Raw genomic sequence first — 18,247 nt, 5'->3', positions numbered from 1 at the left:
GGAGTAATGAATTCCAGGGATTAATTTTTAATCCCTTTTAATTTTCTGTTTGTTAACTTTTTTTCTTCTCTCTCCATTTTTAGAGTAAATAGGAGTTGTTCAGTTTTCAAACTGATTCATTTAAAATTCAGGGGAGGGAGAAAATAGATCCATGCTTGTAATTCTGGTATTAAATACTGCTTCAAAATTAAATACATGAGATTAGTTATGTATGAGGTATATTAAAAAAACACAAAACCAAAACCAAAACTAAACTCAAATCCTTCTTTCCTTGGCACAGTGTCATGGGCTGTGTCCCTACTTTGCAACTCAAAGTGGCGTTTAGCTCCTGGAATTGGATATGTCCCAGGGTAGCCCTTAGGGTTTTTTCCAGATAGCCTCCCCTAGATGGCTGGATTTGAGGAGCAGCAACTACATACATTTGACAATCCAACAGATATATTGAGTGGTGCATCAGCTGTAAAGAAAATTGGTTTGGCCTGAGACCGTGGAATATTCCCCCACCCTTCCCCCTGGACAAAATTTAGTTAGCTTAGCAAAACAGATAAACAGAGAGAGAGAGAGAGAGAGAGACTTGTGATTAAAATTTTGCCTTTTGTTTTTAACAACCCTGGCTGAGTAGTTTATTTAAAAACATGAGTTATAGTTATAAATCCTATTTTTCAGGACACTGGAATGACAATCAACTCTCACTTAGTTGTGCATTCAGGGCTTGAATCTGGAAAAAAACCCCAACAGAACAAAACAAACCGAAAACCAACACAAAATCAACCACCCAAAAGCATGACAGATTAATTCCTCTGGCATGATGCCAGCATTTTCCAAACGACTTATATAATTCTTGCAAGATCCTGATGAGGTAGGCATCATTTCTCCACTTTACAGATAGCAAAACTGGGCAGAGAGTCAGTCAGGAAGCCACCCTGGTCTTTCAGGGAGGAAGGTCAGGACAAAATAAGCACTCTCTCCTCCATTATGATTGCTCCTTTTGCCCCAGTGGGTGGCAGTCACCTTGAGGGTACTACTCCCCTATTGCATATGAGAATAGGCAGAAGTAGATGGATATGAAAGTCTGACTCCCACTGCCCCAGCACAGTGGCCATCACTGAAATGGAAGAAGTATGAAGAAAAATCACAGTTATGATCTATTCTTTCCCCCAGGTCTTGATCTACTGTGGAGTTGGATTAGATGACTTTCCTCATATCACAAGGAATGTCTGGGCTAGAACTGGGAAACCATCTAAGAAGTAGATATTTGGGCTACTGACCACACACACACATGCGCACACACACACATCTCTCCAGCAATGCTAGGTCAGAAGAATATATACATAGCAGTCAATGAATTATATATAATAAATGTGTGTGTTAGTATGATTCAGTGCATTGGGGGGACAATGGAGAGTTCTAGAAAAACACTTAGATTTAAATGACCATTAGGCCTTTCTACCCTCTTCATGAGTAAAATGTGTTTGATGTTTTTTCTTGGCTGACTCTACTTGTACAATAAACCTTCATTCCATCACCACTACTTTTGACTATAATACATACGGTAAACTAGGGTACCTCATTACATTGGGATGTGCAATGCACAATTGACAGAGCAGTTGTCTGAGTTGAATAGCCTGAATACAAGTAAAAAGAGTAAGTGAGCTTAAACAGTAATATACTCTAATTTACAATATAAGCAGAACAAGTAAAAATATTGCTCCCCATTTGATCCTTCTTCCCCTCCACTACTGTCATGCCTGTAAGATTGGCTTGGTAAACTTAATGCGCTAAAAAATAAGAACTTTGCCTCTTGGAAGCTCATAAGATGATACTAGAAAAAGTTTTCTGACGGCTGATCCACACAGACTGTAGTCATAAGACAATTTGAAAGGGAAGAACAGGGAACCCTTTCACACAGCTGTGGAGAAATAGAAAGAAATAGCCACTTCACATATCTCAATGCTGTTTCTGAAAATGAGGAAGGGGGAAAAAACAGGAAAAAAAAAAAGGCAACATATTAAGAGTCTCTGTCACTGTCCATTGCACCATACATGTCTGCCAGCTTTTTAAACCGAGGCCCCCAGTCACTGAGGTAATCATAGTCCTGATCTCCATCTGTAGTCACCGACTCCAAGGAGCTGAGGGACTCTGCCACAGAACCATTACCTTCATACGCGTAGGTTGCTAACGAGTCATACGGGGGTGCTGCTGGATCTATATCATTTTCCTTTAACCTTTGGTTAATGAAATCTCTGACATCTGTGTTATCTCGCACTGCTGCAGTCCGCCGTGGCATAAAAAGTGTTTCTGGCACAATATCTCTGCGTAATTTATTATCGTCTACAGCTTCGGGATTCCTCAACGTGCCGATATCAAATGCCTGGGTGTCTTCCTCTCCACCACCTTCATCATTATAACTGACAATGTTGTCTCTGATGTCTTCTTTGGAAATAATCAAAGGCTCTTTTTTCCGCTGCCGTCTCAGTGCTGCAAACAGCACCACTGTAACTGGAAACAAAAATAACAGAAGAGGAAGAGAAAGGGAAAGGTTAATCCCTAACTCCATTAAAACCCAGGAGAAATGCTGCTCAAATGAAAGAAATATCTCTGCTCAAATTCAAAGTTTTAAAAGATGTTTTTCAAAACTGCAAATGCACAAGTCAAGTTTTCAGACTGTCCTTGCTCTGCCTGTGAGTACCTTGGGAGATGGAACGGCATGGATATGCATTATAAGAAAGGCAACGTCAAGCTTGTAAGAGGCCAAATGGAGTATCTTTTTGTCAGTGGGCACATTTTTACCAGAGTCATATAGCCTTGAGAGCAGAACTAGACTTATGAGAGCTGGAAAGGGAGAAACGCTTTCTCCAAAATAAGTAACATTAGGTGCTATTTACTTTAAACCCCGGGGACGAGATGCAGCTTGTACTATAGCATGTACTGGGCTATGAAAATAGGTCAGTAAAGCTGCATTTCAGGATCAGTAAATCCATCCTCCTCTGGAAAAAAAGCTTGGAATATGGGGTGGATTTTCAGCCAGCACAAAATCCAACTTTTACTATCTCCCTGGCACGTTTTTTACAATGCACATCATTTTATAAAAAGTACATGGCTTAAATCTTAGACTGATGAGATATGGTAATGATATTATTTAATCTGCCAATGGCACAAGATTTCTCAAGCAGCTGTTTTTATGCTTTTCATGCCCTGATCCAACTTTAAATATTTTTACTCAATAATGATCCTCGCTACTGCTAAAAAAGTGGGTGCAGAGGGTGCGAGGGGATATGTTCAGCACATTATTTCCTTTAGAAACTAATTTCAGATTTCTTAGGTGGAGTCTGCCTTAAGATGATAAGTGACTAAGTATTTACAAATGAGCAGCAACAAGGAGCCAGGATGTATTGCTACTATCACTGTTGCTTCTCTAGTCTGAGGTCCACAGTGCTCAGTATTGGAGCTTGGCTGTGAGAACTCTGAGAAACGACACATCCTGTTGTCTTCGCAGCTCTTTAATAACAAAACAAAGCAAATACAAAAATGCCTGAAGTCATTAATATGAGATGATAAGGTGGTTAAAAATTATCTCTCATTAGCTGTGTTTCTAAAATGATGTGTGAGACAAAACACAGTATCTGTTAAAGACATTCTTTTTTTACAGTTCTTTTCTCATTGGTAACCCTGTTAAGGGCAATGCCAAGGATTCAGGACATCCCTACAACAAATTTTTAGTGCATAGAAACTTGTTTTTCCTAGCTTACTTCGACAGACCAAAAGGTGATTTTTTTCTATTTTTTTTTAAATGATGGGGTCCTCTGCAGGATTGCTTAGAGCAAGATGCTATCAGTAGGTGTGCTCAAGCATGTAGTGGATAGTCTCATACTCCTTCTCTCCATTGGTGATAGAAGAATTCCAACGAGACAAGACAAAGCAGGAAAATGCTCTTTTCTGCTGTGTCTTTACTATAGGAATAGTGTGAATAAGGGAGAAAATCTTGTTAATATGGATTGAAAGGAATTAAATGAAGTGGTGAAACTGGAGGAATGAGGAAGTTTGGTTCAGATGGTGAAAGCTACAGGCTGTCACCCTAATGATGAGGATTTACTCATGGTGTCATGCAAGAAGTGTTCTAAACTGAGAGATGCTTCTTTCTTCTGCTGTGCAATGATACAGTATGAGAGAATTCTCTTTCTTAAGAGAAGGATATTCTCTTCCTTAAGAGTTCTGACTCTACATGGCAGGATTGAGGAAAGGTCAGCGTGAGAGAAACAGAGACAGCCGGAGAAAATTCTGGAGAACTTGAAAAACACAGCACTGGTTTTGAATGGGCTTCCGGAATCGTGACTGGTGGAACAATCTGAGAAAGTGTAGGAAAGATAGTTTTCACATGGAAGGGTTGCTGAAGTATCTCATTAACAAAAAAGGTGTTTCACAGAATATGCAAAGATGAGACTATGATAATTATGTCACATATCTGATATTTGGGCTTTCTTATTTTGTGCTGAACTTGCAGGCAAAAACCCCCATTAGAAGTTATATGGTAAAGCACATCACCTTCATTTGCATGTCAGTGTTTAGCAGTATCTGAGGCCTCCTCATAACCCACTAGACTTATTCAAACTAGCAGTTTACAGGTACTTTTTGTTGCAGCTAAACTTTAAGTTGTGTTTCAGGTCTGCCCAGTGCATTGTTTTTCACTCAGTAGTGGCTGCACATGCAAACACTGCAACCGGCCTGAAAATAGAAAATTATATAGCTGAGTTAATTGAAAATCTGCTTATGGTGCATGGTGGCATGAGCAGTAATTGACATAAAGTGCTGCTTAGCACACAGAATCAATTATTTTCGATTGACATAAAACAGGAAATCGTTTAATGTCAGATTGATATTAATGAGCACAGTTGTACTAACGAGTGCAAGACTATCTGCAGCTTTAGATTCCTTTTTCTGGAAAGGAATTTGATACAAAGGGAGCTCAGCCCTTAGAGGCAACAATACCATGTTTTGAAAAATTAATTTAATGGTGAGTTAAGGGTAACAGTGTTATTGTGGGAATCTTTTCTGAAAATGAGCTAGTGCTTATGTGGGCAAGCCATGACTATATTCTTAAGTCTGAGAATCACAACATGGTATTTTATTTGTCACTGGAGAGGGGAATTTTGAGATTTTGTTAACAGTAAAGATCAGAATTATTCTGCAGTGATGATGAGCATGTCCAAGGAAGATACGAGTATGGTAGAGAGAAGTGGAATCCCTGAGGAAACATATTCTCTCCTGCTTGACCTTTTTGCTATAAAATTGGTCTGGCTTCCTTCTTTCCTGGCCAGATACTACAGGTGACTAATTAAGTCTCCCTGAGAATTGCCTGTGTTGTAATGTGCAGTTCTCCCCAGATGAACAGACTATAGCTAATGGTCAAGGGACCAATCATTTCTGTTTGCCTGTTGTACAAGATGGGTGGAACCTCAGTGACAGGGAAGCGAGAGGTGTTGAAAACTGTCCTTGTGGATATAAAAAAAGAAAATGCTGACTGCCTGTAAGTGCTGTAGACAGAAGTCTGTACATACTCCACACTCAGGATCCAGCCTCTTTGTACTCACAGGTGCCTGAAAGGGAGGACCATGCAGCTTTTGAGAGAGTGCTTTAGTAGCCACACCATTTCAACATCATTTTCTAGCAGAACAGAAGCACTGAGACTTGTTTCTCCTCGGTCTAGACAAGGGAAGTTAACTGTTTAAAACTAAGTTATCTGGCCTCCTTCTATGTTCAACAGAAAGAGATGGGGCACCTGTAGAAGGTGATTAGTCTGGTCTACCTCAGATAGCAATAAGGGGATTGGATGAATATCACAATGAATATCACAATGTCTCTTTCTGTTGACCAGAGGGTGGAGCCCAGCCATCTCCTCTTGCTTGAACTCTTAGATAACTAAGAGTAGATAGGTTGTGCTCTATACACCATATCTGTAGCAGTCCTCAGAGGAGGAAATACAATAACAGAAGTGCAAGATGAGACAAGGTTGTCTTTGCTTTGCCCTTGTCCTGGCCTTGATATATTCACTTGTAGCAAAACAAAATAACCATGAACGGAACAAAATGCCTCTGAACTACTTACCGAGTAATATAATGATACAGAGAAGAATGGCAATAAGAGCCCCAGTGCTAAGACCAGTAGGATGAATCAAGGCTTCGGCATTACAGGACAGCATCTTTCCTCGGTGGTCACAAGCACATACTCGAATTGTCACTGTTTCAGTGCTGCTCTGGATAGGGTAGTCATTGTCTGATATTACCACTGGCAAGAAGTAGGTACTCATTTCATGCCGGTTATATCTGGTTTTTCGGGTGAAAATCCCTGCTGTGTTGTCTGGAAACAGAAAGCATGCATTAAATTTTCATCTGAAGACTGAAAGCAAGGATGAGATAATAATGAAAAGTCTTCCTAGAAATTCACCTCTGTTGTCCTGTAGTGTAAAGTTTGAGCTGCTGGCTGCTTCAGGAGCTAAGGAGAATGAAAACTGATGTCCACTGTAAGAGTCATCTTTATCAACAGCACTTAATGTTTGTATCAGCTGAAACAATAAGAAGAAAATTATCTTCAAAGTCAGTAGACCTTGTGCTTATTTATGTACCTTAGGATCGTAAAGCAATCTCAATGTATTAATTTTTTTCTTTTCCTTTAAGGCAGCTGATGCTGCTATGGTGAGCTTAAGAAAAGTGATCCATGTGCTGCTGATGTTGTTTAGGATCACCACGCTATCATATCCCACCCATCAGCCAGTAAGATAATAAGCTTGAGAGCTGGCAGAAAAATCATGCTGAATTCCAAAGCAGGCTTGGGTTGATGCCACTCCAGATGGGCAAGAACTCTGCATGTGACAAGCAACAGAGATGAAAGGTGAGACAGTCCAAGCTGATTGTGTATTTATCTACCCAAATCTCATGTCACAGGAATTGTTTGGCTGAATCTTCCAAATTATCTGCTCCTTTGAACCATTTAGTTATAGGATTGGTAGAGTGAGAGTTATCTGGCAGGAAATATCTATATCACAGACAGGACTTGTAACAGTTACGAACCAAAAACTGTTTTTGAAAGAAACAGTAGACGTGCTTGAATAAAGCAAAGGATCATAGGATGAAATGAATCAGGGATAACAAGGTGCAGTACAGAAAACAACAGTCTAAAACATACTGTTACATTAGCTGCAAGAATACTAAGATACTGTGCAGCCACTGCTTAGCTTGATTTTGCAAACCCAACAGTCTGATACAATGCAAAGTATACCTCTTGAGGTGATGCAAGAGTAGCAGCAAAACTCAATTATTTTGGAATATTTTCTTTGTACAAGCAGAGAACACACCTGTTCTGCCTTTGCATTTTCACAGACGAAGGTCTCATAGAACATGGCAAACTCTGGAGCATTGTCATTTACATCCAAAACCTTTATATATACTGGGACACGACTGCTTTGTTTTGGGTTGTCTGAAATGATAAAACCAGAAAGAATAGAGATTTATTTAGCCCAGCTACTAACTTAGTGCAGGAGAAGAAAAGGACAGACTTAGGCTCTCATTGTCTTAGTTCTCTCACAACACTCTGATTATATTCTGCTGATTTCTGGGGAATGCATTATGGGATGAATTCCACAAAATCATGCTGTGTTATCATCCTGATTCTATGTAAGCTAAATTAACATTGTATAGGAGTCCAGGGTTTATGAATTCCTATGAATACCTCTCTTAGTGTGGGAGTATGTGGGTGTGGGAATTGGAGAGAGTGGAATCTATGAAGGAATGAGTGTTCTTGAAATTTGTTTCATTTAAAATAAATACTTTCCCCATTCCTTCCATGAGGGCTCACACTTAATTTTGCTATGTTAGTTTTCTACTGATGTTAATATAGTTTACCAATGCATAAACCTATGATTCAAGTGAAAAAAATAGTGCAATAAAATACAGCAGCTCTAAGTCTCTGTATGCTTTTACAAGCATTCGTTATAGTAGCTCATTGAGTTGGGCTTTAATAGAAGACCTATTGCTGTGTTTATCATATTTTTATAAATTTGAAAATGCCTTCTCCAAAATTCGCACTGTATATTTTTATTACAGAGCTTAGTCATTTAGACAAAATATTGTGCTTTAAAGCTCCACGGTCCCATTGAAGTTAATATGATTCCATTAGGCATAAACCACTTTCTAATATGAACCACTGGGCTAAATTCATTCAATGTATAAAATAACAGTTTATGTATAATATAGACTAGGCTTTGCTGAAGTACGTCCATAGCTGTGTTGAATTTTTATAATAGGCAGAAATCAAAGGCATTCATTTGAAGTCACAGAACTGTTGGCAAGACTACTTTATAAGGGCATGCCTTTCTAATAAATACATTGAAATATATCAGCAAATGTGTTTCTTCTCCTCTCAAGAATTACAATTGTTTTCTTTCCTGCTTTTTAGCCATGAACTACATGTTTTCATTTTATTTCTAGGTACTTAAGATTCTCAATTTCAAATGATACTTTAACAAATAGACATTTCATAAAAACTCTGTGCTCTATGGACATGGGCCTTTTTTCTGACTTACTGGAAGTGTAAGTTGAAATATATGGATGCAAATTCAAGTCTTTTTTTTTGGTCACCTTTCAAATTATTTTTGCAAATTAATTTATGTAGATTAATATGTTTGTTATCCCATTTAATTGGTGCTAGGCTCCATCTCCAACAAAAAAAAGCTTCACAGACTCGATGAACTACTTAAGTCTATTAATCCCCATAGTGGTATGTTTTCTGTTGAACCAGCAACAAAACTGTTAAAGATTTTTAGATATTTTTTTTTCTGAATACAGCCTCAAAGTCCTGTCAATGTTTGATTTATCCTTAAGAGTTAAGTAAAAAATATTTAAAAAATACTTTGAGAATTCTCTCCAGCAAATCAGCTGTAATTCTGCAGCTGTGAGCCAGTAGTCCAGAGTACTGAGTTTTATCGCCAGTTTGCCTTCTGACTGTGGCAGATGTACTGATCAAGTGTTTCAGCAACTACTTGTTTTGCAGCATTCAAAGCACAATTCTCTGGGTGGCTGAGCAATTGCAGCTCATACTTGTGAAAAAAAGAACAACATTAAAAAATGGAGCCAGCAACACTTACTGACAATTCTAGACAATTAAAGGCAAATCAGCTTCCATATTTTCTTTTTTTTACCCTCTACTTTATGACCTTATCACTTTGGGTTTTTTTACTTTTTTTATACCAAAGGGAGCACCCATCTATCTGTATGTTCATCCTGCCTGTAACTTTATTGGATATTTCTTTTAGATTACTTCAGTGAAATATATCTGGAGTTTGAGGTGATGGTATGTCACTGAAAGCAATCAGTGGTTAGCTGGAATTCAGAGGAAAGAGACTTTAGCTATCCTAGCTAGAAATTACTGGGTTTAGCTAGGAGCATTAAGCAGTGGTGCTCTCCAGTCTAGTCTTTTGAGACTAAAATTGGTGAGATAGCCTGAATCAGACCAAGGCTTGTTTAAATAGTAGGTGTACTTCAATCAAGAAAATTGGCTTTGGAAGGTATCTATCCCAGTTATGCCAAATTTGGTCTAGGCTCAGTGAAGCACAGCCTGGGAAGTAGCTTGCTCCAGCCCAGGGTTCAGACTGAAGAGAAATGGTAATTAAGGCCAAAGTCTATGCCATACACAAAATATTTAGTTGACAGGGTTTCGCCCAGTAGAAGGTCTGTCATTAGAGGAGGATGCAAGGAACTAAATAAGTATTTCATACAGATGTTAAGTTGATTTTCAGACAGCATGCGTTTTTCTATATTGTATATTATTTCAGCTCTGCTGAGATCAATGCAAGTGTGCTTCCTAAACATTCTTGCTGTTCTTTCCTTTTTAGGTGTTTATTTTTCCCCTCTTCCACTACCCAGGAACTCAATATGAAGCACACAAACCTTGACCCTAGATCATTCCTTCAAAGACTTAATAAAAACATAAACACCTGACAAACACCTCACTAAGTCAGCCAGAAGTCAGTGTATTGTACGCTGAAACCACATACCTAGCACTTAAATGTGCAAATATTCAAGAAAGGGAGAAAACTATTAAGAACAATGATTCCTGTAGGCTCTACCCTGCTACTCTTTTACCCTTCCCAATCTGCTTGCCTCAAAAGTATTGTTTTAAAAAGACCTAAAGAATAATGAAAGCTGGAGTCAAGTAATCCTTACTTACACTCTTCTCACTATTCAGCAGCTGGCTGAACCATATACACATACACACAGCATAAGATAGTGGAACTTATATTGTCTCAGATTATATATATATTTATATATATATAAAAATAGCCTGCGAGTTCCACAAAATTTTTGTGATAGTCATAGAACCAGTGCGCTTGATAGATCTATCTACCTTTCCACCCTGCTTCACGATCATAGGCACCGTGACTCTGTAAAACTGAACAGAATTCATTCCCTAATATTTAGGCATGTCACATGCTGATAGTTAATGTATTAAAATAAAGAGCATTGTTTTTAAGGCCACTTAGCATACACATCCCTATCTAGATTCCTGACATTTCCACGCCTAAAACAACATGACTGCTATTATCACATGATTGCTATTATCACAAGATTGCAATCATAATTTTGTAGGACACAAAATAAGTTAAGAATGGAAATCCTTAAAACCGATTAAGATCTAGGCACCTAGCTCAGGTGAGTCATCTTAGTCTTATTTGAAAATGTCCACCTTGCACCATATTCACTCTGGATCAGATGGAACTCAGCACCAGAATGCAGTTTGGCTTTAAATCATCTTGCTTGCCACATGCCATTTGCAGAATTGAATAATGATGTTCAGAACCAAAAATGGCTATTACTGATTAGAAAACATAGAATTACCTTTACTCCTTGCTCAGCCTAGTTACCTCTTCATGAACTGTGTCCCTAGTAAGCACAAAACTGCAGACCATCTCTTGCAGTGTTTCCACTTCTTCATTAGTATCGAGTGAACTATCCATATAACCTGACATCTGTCCAGCTGCGCTTTCCACACACTCAGCTAGAAGGGTAAATTCATTACATCAGGGACAGCAGTGGTATTTTGGTTTGACTTACTGATCTCTGCTGCTATTACTGTAATGTTGTGCCACAGCAGTGTTTCCCGGTCAAGGGGTTTTGAAGTAAATATCGAACCGTTTCCTGAATTGATGTTGAACACTCTGTCCATATCAGTGTGTCGATCTACAGAATACCTGCAAACACAGAGACAGAGGTTAGGAGATTGCTTTCCTTTTAATTTCTGTGTTCTTAAGCCATTCTCTAAGACTAGACATCAAACAGCTAGTAAATGAGCTTGTCTTTTGTTTTCAGTGCAGGCTTCAGCGTCTTTATATATTCAAACAAAGAGCTAGTTCTGAGCTACTGGATAATGACACATTGGAGGTTTGATTTAGCAGGTGGAGCATTGTCACTGAATAAATGAATTCCTGCAGAATTTACATACCTCTGAGAATCATCAAAGCTTTGTTTTTAGTAAGAAATGTGAAGTCTGTGTCCTGAAAGATATGAAGTTTATTTTAAGTTTATTTGAGTCGGCTCAGCTGTTATAAACTTCTTTTTCATGGTTTGATATCTCAACTGTCCCAAAACATTTTTTATATAAAATCTTAAAATCTGCGCTATATTTCTGCCTTTTACCTACCAGCATTCAAAAAGACTGCCCCCCAAAACCAAGCTGGCATGGAGCAGAGATTCATTATGCCATGGTAAATATCACATAAAGGTTTGCTGTAATTCAGTGAAACTAACATGCTTGGCCCTGCTTGATGATATCTAGATGTGAAAATGAATGCTAGCAAGCTCTGGAGAGCTCAGACTCTAAACATAGGATCAAATTTTCAGTCTGATCTTGCTCTTTTTTGCTGAACTGAATCCAACTTTAAAAAGCAGAACTCTTCAGTTTAGAGGAGAGGGTGCCACCACCCTGATCCAAATGCTGTCACGTAGATACATCTCTCATGAAGAGAAACTTCTTGCATAAATTACAGAGGTTTTGATAGAAATATGTCTCTGACGTTGTTAAAGCAAGAACAAAATTCCATTACTTTGCTCTTGTTTCACACCCAAATGTGTGCTGAGGTACAGTCCAGGACAGAGCCTTAGGAAGCCCACTGTGCTCCTTTGACCTCCTTGCAGGCCACACAGATGCCCATTGTGTCCAGTCAAGGATAAAGGCATGGCTGAGCTGGTATATAGACAGGTGAAAACTGGGCCAGGAGAATGAGAGGAAAAGTTTACTGCCACTACGGAACTGAGGGGAATGGAGAGGTTGAAGAAAAATTTCTGATCCCGGCTGTGCCCTAGGAGCAGCTGTGTGACATGTCCCTTATGCTGTACAGATTTCTCAGTGCCTGGGCAGTTTCCTTTAACTTCTAAGATCTTACATGGAAGAAGGAGGGAACAGAAGAGTCCAGCTGACACATGCAATTCTGACAAGTTTTAAAATGAACTAACTTGATAATTATCTTGTAAGTCTATTTCTTTTCTTCTTTGTAAGAAAAAAAAAGGATATAATATTCACAGCAAATTAGGCAGATCTTATTCTAAAATAAGAATTTTAGTGTGGTCTACCTTCCTATATAAAACTATAGCAAGTATTAATTACTTGCATTAAATTGTTTTTCTTTTTCCACATTAAATTCCTATGGAGACAACAAAATGAGATTCAAAGGCACTTAAGACAAAAAGCCAACTTTTTTCAGTGGAACTTGCATAGGCACACCTTGCTAATTTTTCAGGATTTGATTTAGTTTTTAATTGTTGCTGTCGCACCACTACTGCAATTTCAGCATTGTGAAGTCAGCTGTGGTGCCACTAACCACTTATGCAGCGTCGTAACGTTACCATCAGCTTGAAAAGAGTATGTGAGAATCTATGTAAAAAGCAGCACTGACTGCTGGACAGCTCCAGCAAGCTGTGTTTGTCCAAATCTATATTTAGATTTGTTAGTACCTGTGAATTTGTTAACTTAGCTAAAATGTTTGATGGCTATACAAACCAGTCTGACTCTTATATTTTGACAAAGTAAGTATTTGATATGGTAAACATTTCATTTTAACTTTTATTCATTCAGGATTTTATATGATATTATGCTGGAATTTTGTGACTTCGTTTATTTTTCAGATATTCTGTATCTCATTTCCATATATTTCAGATGAAATACATTGGTATTTCTATTTTGCAGTAAATCTAGATTTTGCACTCCTATTTGAAATGAAATATCAGGGTTTTCCATAGTTTAGTTGTTCCAACCAACTGTAAGAGTATGTTTCAGACTCATTCAACAAGATAATTAAGTAAGCAACTAGCTTTAGGCATGAGTTGCCCGTTCATTGTTTTTTTTTTTTTCTTCAATTATACTTTCCCTCATGCTTCATATTATGAATGAACTTAAAATATCTTACTGCCTTATCACATTTTACTGCCTTGACATATTGTAATCACTATTTTTATTTTGTGAGATTTCCCAAATTAAATCCGTAGTACAGTATCTGGAAGGAATGAAAACAAAAAAATTAAAAAATGTCCTGGACTTTTTCTAAGCTTACCAGAGCTGTAACATTGAAGACTTCTTCAGGATATTAACAATTTAAAAATATAGGTCCTTGTAAAATCATATGTGTATTCAGTCATTTGTACAGTGAAAATTTAAACTCACAAAAAAAAAATATCCCCCCAAGAAAACCGACCAAAGAACAGTTTTTTAATGAAATGTTAATTTATTTCTTCATATCCAAAAGAAATTACATACAAGGTCAATGCAGTTAAAGTATATTCTAATTATACCACTAACCCTGGTCTAGAAGGATGATTGTAATAAGCTAGACTGTCACTTCTGTTTATCAGTTTGCATAATCCAGTCTCTTTTGATCAAGAACTGTTAATTATGTTGAACTGATGGTTATTCTGGCTTATGGATCATAATCTTGTAAGAATTAAGCAGACAACATCAAACTCATTTTTACATTTATTTAATGAAATTACTGGTGTGTATATGTCAGATTTCAGGACTTCATCATTTTCAAACCTTGAGGAATTGACAATCTAGGAACTTCAAAGGTATCTATGTAGATTCCAGTCTTTCCTTGTACATACAGGAAGAAAAAGAGGGTGAAAGCGAGAATTTAACACATGCAAATATGTTGTCAGTAAAATACACAAACAAAATTAAGCCTTATATTTGTTTGCAGATCATTCTCATCGGGGATACTTTAGTAAATCAAATCACAGCAGGGAGACAGTTCCAGTGACTGATGAACTTCATTATGCCTCTGAGGAGTTACCATAGCAAAAAAAAATCAACTAGCAATTTAAAAAGATCTGATGTAAAATACAGCAGTGCCAGCTGTAGCATTATTTTAGTTTTTTAGTATGCAGGGGTTCATAATATATCTCTTTAGATCAAACAAAAGCAGAAAGCAGAACTTTTTTTTTATAACATAGCTGGACAGTGGAGTGTTACTCAGGAGTGTATTAATGCCACTACACAGGAATGCGTATTCAAATATAGTCAAACATCAATTGATGTATTTTTGTATTTTCTTAATGTCATGTCTGTAAGCGCTGGACTGATGAAATGTAGCTCTACTGATACACAGGTTGTGAACGATTACGCAGTCTTATCTGCTTCATATTTTGCTATTACTTCATTGTCTCCTGACGTTCAGCAGTTTGCTGTCTAATGTAACCACAAGTCAGGAAGATTTGTGGGTCAGGAAGGGATATGTGTGTGTGGATTTTTCATAATGCATTTTCATAATGATATTAGGAAGGTTTCCTTTAATGGAAGATCAAAGGGGCTTTCATCTAACAGTCAGGTCTCCGTTTGTTTAAAAAAAGAAATCTTCACTTGAGTAGAGGAGAAAATGGAAGGTTTTCATTGTAATATCAAGTGTCTAAAGATTTTATTTTTATCCATCAAGAAAAATTGACAAGCAAGTGACAAGCCATACACATACAGTCTAATTGCATCTTCCCTGAAGCTCAGAGTGAAAATCGGATTTAGTATCTCTGTTGCATGATGGAAAAAAAAAATAAATCACCCTGTCATAAAGATGCAGACTCAACCTGTGTACCTAAATTCTAGGACATACTCAACATATTAGCACCATAAAATCAAATTTATTGCCTGCTCACATTTCTCAGGCTACTGCTCTTTGCTGATTCCTTCCCCCCCCACCCCCCGCCAGTGATTTTCATGGTTTTTCTTGCTGTGTTTATTTCTGTTACTCTAACCTCTTTCTCATTTTTCTTTTTCTTCTTTTTTCACCTTGATTGTTGCATGCTTTAGAGTATAAAGGGGAGACATTTTCTACTGCACTGCATCAGTTTTGACACCTCTGCTAAATTCTGCTCAATAATTATCTGATACTTTAATATGCGAAGTGCCTATACTGCATTAAAGAACTGTCCTTTGAATATAGGTAAATTTTAGCACACACATTCAATTAACAGAAAAGAGCCAGTAGGCAGTACTCAACAATGAACAGCATAATCCCTATCCACTGTAAATCACTTATAATTAGGAGCTGTTGTTGGTGCAAAATGCAAATGGCTGTAGTTATCACCACAGGGAAGCAGGAAAGCACTCCCCTCACTCTCCAGTGCCATTGGATATAAAAAAGCGGGTTTATATGAAGACTACCAGGGGCTGGGGTGGCAATCCAACCAGTTTTTCATCTTCATGCAAGCATACCCGTAAAGACATGCTGTAGAAGGTAATCATTCTGTCCCTGGGCTTCAGCAAAGTCACCAAAACATTCTGTTGCTCTTTAAGTTCCTATGCTCTGCTAGTCCAGAACTCTGTATTCTTGTTACATGTCATGATGTAAATGAAAGCAAACCTTAATTAAAATTAGGAGGCTTAGTCTTGAATAAAAATTCATGTGCAGAGCTTTGCATGTAAACTGAAGACAGAGAAGGATTCTGCCAGAAATGATTTAGGTTTAGTTTCTTTATCTAGAAAGTTAAGAAGATAATATATACCCCTCTCACAAGGCGAGCTGAGAACTTAACACTTAACTCGTTCCTCATAAACATTCTAAGATATCTTGATGAAAGATAGTTGTTTGCAGAAGTGCTAAGTATTGATGGATTGGACTTCTATTAAAATTGCATTGTTCTATTTTGATCTTAAGACTACTATTGCATTTCCAAGGCGTCAAACACAGAGACATGCTGAAAATTGAGCTGGATTTAATATTGCTGTATTTTTAATTTCCTCCTCTTACTGCCTTGTCAATAACAATGAATTTTAATCAAAGCACACAACTATTTAATTTTTTATATTCTACCCAATACCACTTCAGTGTTCCAGTATGTTTTCAAATGTACTGAAACAATGCACTTGTTAATTTACAAAAAGAGAAGGCTTAGTTTTAGACACTCTAACCTTAACATTTCCTCCACTTCCTCTATGACCAGTTTATTGATTCATGGCAAGTATAATTTATGAAGTCCATGAGACTGATTCTTATCTTACTAACCTTACACTGATGCAAGTAAGATCAAAATCTCTGTGTGCACATGAGCTGCTTTTAAGACATTTTTACTTGCAGTTTAGAAAAGGTAGATGTGACCTCTGTTAAGCAGGTCTGGATGGATGGGAAAAGAAAGGGCTACTGAGTCATCCCCCTATCATACAGTTAAGAGGAGGCACTGTACTGCATTGGAAAATGTTAAATGTGGAAGGAGAACATTGACACCTTATTAGTGCTTTTTGCAGAAAATTCTTCCATGGTAGAAATAACCACAAGCATTATTTACTGAAGAGGATAGGATATAGTTCAAGATGCAAGCGCCATGCAAACACAATCACACATTCATAGATATGCTCAAGTGTAAGGGATCATTTGCCCTCTACAATACTCAACATTTAAGCACACCTGAACAATTCCATTGTTACAAGTGATTTTTTTGTGTGCTGACATGAAAAAAGACATATTAAAGCTGTAAAAAAATTATGCACGGGCTGAAATGGTTCATGCTTACTTGACAGGGTTCTTTGCAGCATCTGGATCCTGAGCAGTTACTGTTCCTATTATACTGTTTATTGGAACATCTTCTTTGACTTCCATTATGTATGCTGGTCTGCTGAACACGGGGGGTTCATCTACATCCTCCACTTGAATTCTTACTGTAGCAGAGTCCTTGAATGGACCCAGGTAGAGGAATCGAGGGTCCACATGAGTATTGGTAGCTTCCACTTTCAGAATATACAGGTTTTTATTTTCAAAATCCAATGCCTGGGAAAAAAAAAAAAAAGCTTATGAAGTCTGTGAGGATTGTTGTATCTTGCAGCCAGATGAGCCACATGAATGGAGGGATGCTACAGAGAGGCCTGTGCTAGATAACAGGAGCCTGAACTGAAATTAAAATGACAGCAGAAAGAAGAAATACAGGGCTCTACGTTGCTGATGATATGTTTAGAAAAAAACACTTTTTCAGGGAATTCTATGCCTTGAACTCCTAAATACCGATTAATCTTTCCTTCTCACATAGCTTTAACTCTTCATGCCTTTTATTCTGTCATTTTTTGTGTTTGGATGTTTTCTTGTCTATTCCTTACCCCTAAGCACCACACACTATAGGGGGGAAGATTTTATGGGAGCTGCTTGTTTAAATATTGGCATTCACTTACTGAGACAAAGCATTGTGACATCTAGTGCCTGGACAATCAGGACAACCCATCAAGGAAAACACGATTTTATGATAGGTTATGACTATATTGCACATTGTTAAAAATATGAAGAAGCAGCACTTAACGAGTCTTTGCTACAGTACTTAGAGAAATATGAGGAGAGAGTAGTCACCCCATTTTTCAATTATGCTGTAGAACATTCACAGATTCTGTCAGCAATAGACAGAAATGCAAACAAACTTAGACTGATATCATAATCAGCGCCTGGAAGGCATCTCCTCAAAAACAAATAATGACAGGTGTCGTACTGATATCAACATGCAAGTGCATGTTCAGAAAATCTACGCAATGTCTATCTAGTGATGATTGAACTTGAACTGATGGAAGATGATATCTATAACCTTATCAAGCTTTTCTGACAGCCAATGTGCAACCTAGTAGAAGACGTCCACTGTGATCTGGCCAGGCAAAGTGATTTTTTTTTTCCAAAGCAAAAGCATGCTGATGAATTTATTAATTACATTTTTACAAAATGCAAGTCAAAAGAAATTTCTCTATGTAC

The 18,247-nt window shown here is 37.6% G+C and overlaps 1 protein-coding gene across 1 annotated transcript in view; it reads right to left on the bottom strand.

Annotated features, from left to right (window-relative positions):
- Positions 1 to 603: 603 nt before the first annotated feature.
- Positions 604 to 18,247, bottom strand: part of LOC138718856 (cadherin-6) — an 89,703-nt gene continuing 72,059 nt past the window's right edge. Inside the window, exons 7-12 of the mRNA XM_069853522.1 lie at positions 17,037 to 17,290; positions 11,103 to 11,239; positions 7,349 to 7,470; positions 6,442 to 6,559; positions 6,103 to 6,354; positions 604 to 2,499 (exon numbers count right to left, since the gene is read on the bottom strand). Coding sequence (XP_069709623.1) covers positions 2,009 to 2,499; positions 6,103 to 6,354; positions 6,442 to 6,559; positions 7,349 to 7,470; positions 11,103 to 11,239; positions 17,037 to 17,290 — 1,374 coding nt within the window. The 3' untranslated portion in view covers positions 604 to 2,008. The remainder of the gene's footprint in view (positions 2,500 to 6,102; positions 6,355 to 6,441; positions 6,560 to 7,348; positions 7,471 to 11,102; positions 11,240 to 17,036; positions 17,291 to 18,247) is intronic.

Source organism: Phaenicophaeus curvirostris, chromosome 3, assembly GCF_032191515.1.
Source record: "Phaenicophaeus curvirostris isolate KB17595 chromosome 3, BPBGC_Pcur_1.0, whole genome shotgun sequence".
In the NCBI taxonomy this organism is placed as follows: Eukaryota; Metazoa; Chordata; class Aves; order Cuculiformes; family Cuculidae; genus Phaenicophaeus; species Phaenicophaeus curvirostris.
The sequence above is the reverse complement of the archived record's forward strand: the minus strand, read 5'-3'. Positions and strand labels throughout refer to the sequence as shown.